Source organism: Salvia splendens, chromosome 14, assembly GCF_004379255.2.
Source record: "Salvia splendens isolate huo1 chromosome 14, SspV2, whole genome shotgun sequence".
NCBI classification, from domain to species: Eukaryota; Viridiplantae; Streptophyta; class Magnoliopsida; order Lamiales; family Lamiaceae; genus Salvia; species Salvia splendens.
In genome coordinates, this window is record NC_056045.1 from 1156485 (window position 1) to 1164122 (window position 7638).

The 7638-nt window shown below is 41.1% G+C and overlaps 1 protein-coding gene across 1 annotated transcript; it reads left to right on the forward strand.

The window, feature by feature from the left end:
• Nucleotides 1–1040: 1040 nt before the first annotated feature.
• On the forward strand, nucleotides 1041–3325 carry LOC121766111. Its single transcript, XM_042162454.1, has 5 exons — nucleotides 1041–1396; nucleotides 1472–1545; nucleotides 2195–2330; nucleotides 2419–2703; nucleotides 2790–3325. Exons 1-5 carry the CDS (start codon nucleotides 1280–1282, stop codon nucleotides 3048–3050), a joined length of 873 nt encoding a protein of 290 aa, XP_042018388.1. The 5' UTR covers nucleotides 1041–1279; the 3' UTR covers nucleotides 3051–3325.
• Nucleotides 3326–7638: the final 4313 nt, after the last annotated feature.

Below are 7638 nucleotides of genomic sequence, written 5' to 3' on the forward strand. Positions count from 1 at the left end.
GACGAGGACTGTAGGAGGATAGCAGAGAAAGCCTTTCCCGTGCCCGGGCTTTATAAGGAGTTCACCTACTGGAACTGCTATGAGGTGCTGATGGACTCCGAGAAGTTTCGGGCATGTGTCGATACTGGATGGCCGAAGAGCAGCGACTGAACTATACCGGTGATTACAGCAGCGGCGGTTCCCACGACCTCCCCCGAGGATGTCCAGGAGTTCTCGTCCCCTCCCGCGTTTACTCGCGCACTCGCCCTGTTGGTCAAAGGCGGGCGCAACGGGCTTGCCAGGGGTCCCAGGAGGTCCAGTCGGCATCCCCCCTGTTGGCAGGTCGACAGTCGAGCTCGCCTTCTTCGAGATTCAACAAACGCGGACTCAGATGTACAAGATCTTAGCTGACTGGAAGGCGGCAACTGACCCCGAGGAGAAGAGTTTTCTTCACTCAATCGTGAGTATGCGTGCCGATTTGAATGCCGCCGCGGCACAGTTGGAGGGCTCAGACGCGGGCTCAGATGCCACAGATTTGGGGGTCCCGGATAGCGGCGACAACGGCGACGGCGGCGACGGCGACGACGACAGCGAGGAGTGAGGCGGAGGCGGTGGCTCGTGTGTGGAGGAGGAGTTTTTTTTAAATCAATGTAATTTTTTTTTAATTAATGTACTTTTTAAATTTTTAATATTATTATTGAATTTTCCCGTATCTGTGTCGTAAATTTAATTTCGTATTTTGTATGATTGTTAATTATTTGTTTTTTTATATAATTTTGTTTATTGTGGCTAGGCTATGACTGACCTATTGCTTGTCCAGTTGCTTGTCCTGATGACGTGACATGAGAAGTTTTTAATGCTGATGATGTGACGGAAGGAGTTTGTGCCTAGACTATGGCTAATTTATGGCTGGCCTATTGCCATTGTGGATGTTATAAAGAAATTCAAAAGCAACCCAATCGACCCCTCCCTCCGTTTGCCACTCCTGCGGTTCCCTCTTTTTCGCGAAATAAATTTTGAAAAAAACAAACAGAAAAATCGAAGAGACAATAGGACTGTTGAGCAGTATAAATAACAGTAGAGAGAGAGAGAGAGTGTTTTCTTTCACAGCAGCAGCTCTAAATAAACAACAAAAATCAACAGTGAAATTTCGAGAAATTAAGGAATAATTTCAGTCAGCTTCAGATCTCGAAGCTCGATTCCATCGATTAATTATTTGCTGAGGAGTTCACTTTTTTTTTTTGTATTTTTCCATTTAATTTTTGTTTGGAAGAATTTGTTGCTTAATTGTTCGTGAACAATGGAGAGGAGCACGCCGGTGAGGAAGCCTCACACTTCGACGGCAGATCTGCTCACGTGGTCGGAGAATCCGCCGGAAATCTCGCCGGCTCCGGCTTCCTCCGCCCGCTCTCACCAGGTACAATCGCCATTTTTGAATTTTTTTTTGTGTTACTTAGTTTAAGATTTTGAATTGGTTGAGATGAAATGACAGCCGTCGGATGGGATCAGCAAGGTGGTATTTGGAGGTCAGGTTACTGATGAAGAAGTTGAGAGCTTGAATAAGAGGTCAGAGATCTAGCTTCGCATTTCCTTTTATTTGTTATGTACGTTACTCTATTTTTAAAATTTTTAAATTTTATTTTGCCTAATTATGGTATGTTTCTGAAGTAAGCAATATTTCTTTTCTATTTGTCAATATTTTGCGTGAAATTCGGAGCTGTGGTGAGTGATAAATAAGTTATGCTGAGTGGATGTCATTGTTAATTGCAGAAAGCAGCTATAATTTGAGATCTCTGTCTTCATTTCTGGTTTTGTTGTAGTGATCGTCAAGATCGAATGACTTAAAAGGCTGAAAAGGTTTAAAATTTGAATCTTGTGCATGTTATTATCCGTTCTAGCTGATGAATTCAATCGTCTCTTGTAGATCTTTTTGTAAATTAGATATTTTCAAGTGAAAAAAGAGGATTAGGTGCTAGTAGCATCTATAGTTTGGATTCAATTATCAATTACTAATAATGAGTAGAAGTAGAGTTAACGAAATGTATGATCCACTTATTCAACTGGCCCTATTAGACTGCAAATGAAATATTAAGATTAGATATTGGTATTGATATGTTTTGATCTCTGTATATTTGAAGATATTTTGAAAATGTCCATGGCCTATTTTCATTTTTTGGTAGAAACCTTAACCCTTCTAAATATTTGGATTTTTCAGGAAGCCATGTTCCGGTTATAAGATGAAGGAAATGACTGGCAGTGGTATTTTTAAAGGCAAAGGAGAGAATGGATTGTCGGATACTGATGAAGCCGATGAGACTTCAGCCAACAAAACTGGGCTGCGTATGTATCAGGTACTCTTCCACTGTTCCTAGCTTATTTATATCATAAATTTGAGCTTATGTGATTGTGATCTCGTCTGAATTGATATTTGGATACTAGCAAGCTTTGTCGGGAGTCAGTCACATCTCCTTTGGTGATGAAGACACAGTTTCTCCCAAGAAACCAGCCACTCTTCCTGAAGTTGCTAAGCAGCGAGAGCTGAGCGGAAATCTAGAGAGCGAATCTGAAGCTAAATTACAAAAGCAACTGTCGGATGCCAAAAACAAGGAGCTCAGTGGCAACAATATCTTTGCTCCACCTCCTGAAATCAAAGCCCGTCCCTTGGGTGCTCGAGCCTTGGCATTACGAGAGAGCATAACAATTGGAGAACATGCTTCTAACAATGTAAGTGTGCAACTCCATTCTGTGTTTATTATGAACCAAGAATCTCTGCATATGTAATCATGTATTCAATTACTGTGTTCATAAAGGGGGCTGGCAATGGTGTTTCGACTGGGGAGCCTCTGAAAACAGCAAAGAAAATACCCGACCAGAAATTCTCAGAGCTCTCGGGCAACGACATCTTCAAAGGGGACGGAGCAGCTGCATCGGCCGAGAAACCACTTAGCTCGGCAAAGCTGCGGGAGATGAGCGGCAGCAACATCTTCTCTGACGGGAATGTGGAGTCCCGCGACTATTTTGGAGGCGTACGCAAGCCACCCGGCGGGGAAAGCAGCATTGCCCTGGTGTAACTTGTTAGGTCCTAACCTCAATTGTTTTCTCTCCACCTGTTAATTTGCATCTTGATTATCTTATTTAAATGGGGGATTGTGCTGTGCTCTTGATTTTCTACCTATGTTGTGGGTTTTGGCTTGTCTTAGGTTTGTTTAACAACATTTTCTAGACTTTTTTTTACAAAAAAAAGCAGCATGTCAATAGGTATTTGTGCTGTAGTTTTCATTTCTACTCCTCTGTGTGTTATTACTCATATTTTTATCTTATTATTGAGTTAGTAAGTAAATTGATACTTACGAGACTAACTACGATTGGATTTTTTGGAGATTATTAAGATTAACTCTGTGATTTGGCAGAGGCCAAAACTAAATTTTGTGTCATATTTATCTTATTGTCGAGGTATTAGAGTAAGTGAATTGATCCAAGATTATCTAAAATTGGTTTTACTCTTAATTTTGTCACACGAGAGATCAAGATTTAATTTTGTCTAATATCGAAATTCTATTTTTCTTTTGTATTTCTCGAATCTTGACTTTGAAGAGGGGATGTACTGCATGCAATGTTTTTAAAGTAGTTCAGTTTGGAAGAAATTCTTTTTTCTTGGTAATTTAGACAAGTATTCCAAATTCTTGAATGTGATATTGGGTGCAATATTCGATTTACGAGGTAAAATGTCTTTATAAGTTAGGGTATCTTTGTTGAAGTTGCTGACAAACTATAATGATACAATACATTTAAATTGAATCTCTTACAGTTTGTCAGAAAATATTGTTGCACGCATTTTGTGACTGAGTTAATGTGCAACAGTTTGTCTGAAACTGCTCGCAACAGTCATTTCGTGCAGCAAATACTCATTTTGCTCTCCGTCCCATAAAAATAAATGAACTTTTTATTTTTATTCATTTTACAAAAATATATGCATTTCAGTTTTAAAAAGTTATATTAATTTAATAATATAAATTTTACTATTCACTAACTCTATTTTAACTATCATTCTCCTCATCTTTTTTACTTTATCAATTTTATCTTAATTTCCGTGCAATCTCATCCGCTCATATTTTTATAGGATGGAGTGAGTATATAACTGTACGCAACAATCATCCATTCAAAGTAGGCAACTATAACACAATTCTTAAAATTATACAATGACAATGAACAAAAAACACTAAAAAAGCACCGCCGCAGCTCACTCGGTGGCATCATCGGAATCCGCCTTGCGTATTGAGTCAATAAAATCTAGATAGATGAAAATATGGTTGTGGAATTGTAGTGTGGATATGGTCATATGGATGTGTGAAGTAAAAAATAAGAGGAATATGTTGTATTTATAGAAATAAATTAAGAAAAAAATTTAAAAAAATTCCGAAGGAGCGCCCTATTGTGGACAGTTAGACAGGAATGGATTAAAGTATTAATAGAAACAATTGTCACTTGGTTACGTGCAATAAAAATAAAAATTGAAATTATTACTTCTTCATTAGTATTGTTCATATACTTGGCTACTAACTATAATACAACTTTCATTGAAAACTCATATGTTTTTATGCACGGAGGGGGCGATTTTTGCTATTTTCGGATCGATTATAAGGGATATTTAGGCTCTCTGAACGGCCGGGAAGGGGCGGTCACCCCCTCCTGGATCCGCCGGTGACTTAACTCAGTATTCTTAATTTCTTTGCCAAAAAGAAATGCATCTATTAACTCTTTCACACGTTACCCACAATGCAAACACTATACATTCACAACCTAACACCACTTGCGCGTGCCACACACTATTGTGTCGTACAATGCGTGTGTTAACTGTTATGTGTGGGTGTATTGTTTTCGAAATATGCTTAATTGTACACATTTATTTAAAAAAATAATTATAGAATATGCGTAATATAGTACTCCTACTTTGTGTTAGGCCATCCACAACGCTGTCTCTATACCGTCTCTTAACTACTATTTGAGCACTATTTGAGGGCCCCACTGTCCTTTTTTCCCCATCTCTTAACTAAGAGACGGAACCTGCAACGCTCCGTCTCTATACCGTATCTTAATTACTATTCATTCAATTTAATTTATAATTTTTTTTAAAACCCAATTCAATTTAAACAAACACACTTTATTAAAATTAAAACAACATTACAACTTAACATTAAAAAAACGAAGACATAATTAAAATTCTAAAAAAATAAAAATGACATAATTTAATCTTCTCCGCCAAAATTTTCTCAAATGTGCTCAATTAGATCCTCTTGGAGTTGGGTGTGGGCGCTAGAGTCGCGTGTCCTTGCCCGAATAGCCAACCGTTCTTGTATAGATGGATGCGCTCCACTTCGCGGCGGACTACTTGCGGTTGAGCTTCCGGGGGATTCGGGGTCGAACCAATTTCCGGCATCGGGTCCTTCGTCTCGGACAATCATGTTGTGCAAGATTATGCACGTATACATGATGTCGACCATGCTCTCCATGAACCACGAACGAGCCGGGGCTTTGATGATGTTGAAGCGAGCTTGGAGAACCCTGAACGCCCTCTCCACATCCTTGCGCGCAGCCTCCTGCTTCTGCGCAAAAAGAGCCTGCTTTGGGTTCGCTGGCCTGCCGCACGTCTTCACGAAGGTCGGCCACTTCGGGTAGATGCCGTCGGCGAGATAGTACCCCATTTTATACCGCCGGTTGTTGGCGACGAAGTTGATGGCCGGCGCTTTACCATCCAAAACTTCGGTAAAGAGGTCGGACTGTTGGAGCACGTTTACGTCGTTGTTCGAGCCAGGGACCCCGAAGTACCCGTGCCAGATCCAAAGTCGGTAGTCGGCAACGGCCTCGAGTACAACGGTTGGGTGGGTGCCTTTGTGGCCGCTCGTGTAGGAACCCCTCCAAGCCACCGGGCAATTCTTCCATTGCCAGTGCATGCAATCGACACTGCCAAGCATCCCGGGGAATCCGTGCACTTGTTCGTGCAGGTTGAGGAGGAACTGACAATCCTCCGTGGTTGGCCTCCGGAGAAATTCGTCACTGAAGGCTGCCCGGACGCCTCTGCAGAAGTTGAGCAAGCACAAGCGTCCAGTGCTGTCTCCGATGTGCAGGTATTCGTCGAATATGTCGGCCGTTTGTCCAGTCGCAAGCTGCCGGATGGCTGCAGTACATTTCTGCAGCGTCGTGTGGCTGGGACGACCGACCGCGTCGAACCCTTCTCGGAAGAACTCCTCCCTGGCCGCCAAAGTATTCGCTATGTGGAGAAATAGCGGTTTCCGCATGCGGAAACGGCGACGGAAATAGGTATCTCCCCAAATCGGGTTATCGCAGAAGTAGTCGCGTACTAACCGTGCGGCGGCTTCCTCTTGGTTCCGATTGATGTACTTCCGGGAGCGTCGTGGGGGTGGTGCGGCTTCCTCCGCCTCTCGTCGTCGATCTTCTTCGAGTGATTGTTCCATTAATTGACGCATTTGCTCAAAAGGATCCATTTGTTTGAGTTGATTGAAGATGGAAATTGGAGTGATAGAGAGGATTTGAGAGGAATAGATGTGTGTTTGTGTTTGAAATGAGTATGAAATAGAATTATTTATAGAGTAAAAAATTAAAAATTTTAAAAAATGAAAATAAAAATTTAACGGTAATATTACCGTTTGAAAAAAAAAATTTAATTAAAAATCGATTTTTTTTAAAAAAACGAATTATTGCGTCATCAGTGACGACGCCCACTCGCGGGCCAGCGAGTGGGCGTCACGCACGCATGGGGACGTGCCACGTGTCCCTGGCGCGTGACGAGCCATCTCGTCTCGTGTCTCGCCTAGACGGGCTCGAGATAGAGACGAGATGGGCGCTGCAATGCGTCTCGCGGGGGTCTCGTCTCTCCGAGACGAGACGCGAGCCCGGCGCGAGACGCGTTGTGGATGGTCTAATGTAGTATTGTCAAACTTTACATATAAAGAGGAATAAGAATGGAATGATATGGAGAATTGAATAGTGATTCTTAAAGCAAAGATTATACTGCCAAGCAAATAAATTGAATAGAGGTAGAAATCATGGTTCTATTCCCTCCCTTGTTTCATTATAGTATCAAAAATGTCCTAAACGTATCAGTACGAGTTTAAATGCGTCGAGTTGCAGTGTGGTCTAGTCCCAACTATGTTGCAAGAGAGGCAATGGGAGCCCATACTACGAACAGCACCACGGTCCACGGTTGCGGTCAATAGTTGTGTTGTGAGCCGCAAAACCACACCACACCACACCCCAAACCAAATTTTCTTTTCTTTTTTATTTAATCAGTCATTTTCTTTCTAAAATAGTACTGCAATACCAAACAATCATAATCCAATTTTTCATTTCTAAATTTGGTCATGGCCACCTCCAACCAAATTTCATTGGTGATATTTAGTCAAACACAAACGCATTTTTATAATTTTACTAATATGGTATGTTTCAAAATAAAACATAAAGGTTACATATCCATCTCTGTTCAAATAAAATCGGATTCATAAAGGATCGCTGCATTACTCCCAAATTATGTGAGTATCATTGACAATTTGACCTAGTTTATTCTAGCATTTTCTTCCAATACGTATTTTTTTTCCCAAAGCTTATTATTTTATGTTAGTCTTATGCCTCATAAACATTATC

What these genes read in the sequence shown, in the direction of transcription:
- LOC121766111 (XM_042162454.1), top strand. Translation starts at nt 1,280, where the DNA reads ATGGAGAGGAGCACGCCGGTGAGGAAGCCTCACACTTCGACGGCAGAT. An exon ending in CCTCCGCCCGCTCTCACCAG is followed by an intron (nt 1,397 to 1,471) that starts GTACAATCGCCA and finishes ATGAAATGACAG; the next exon opens with CCGTCGGATGGGATCAGCAA. An exon ending in CTGGGCTGCGTATGTATCAG is followed by an intron (nt 2,331 to 2,418) that starts GTACTCTTCCAC and finishes TTTGGATACTAG; the next exon opens with CAAGCTTTGTCGGGAGTCAG.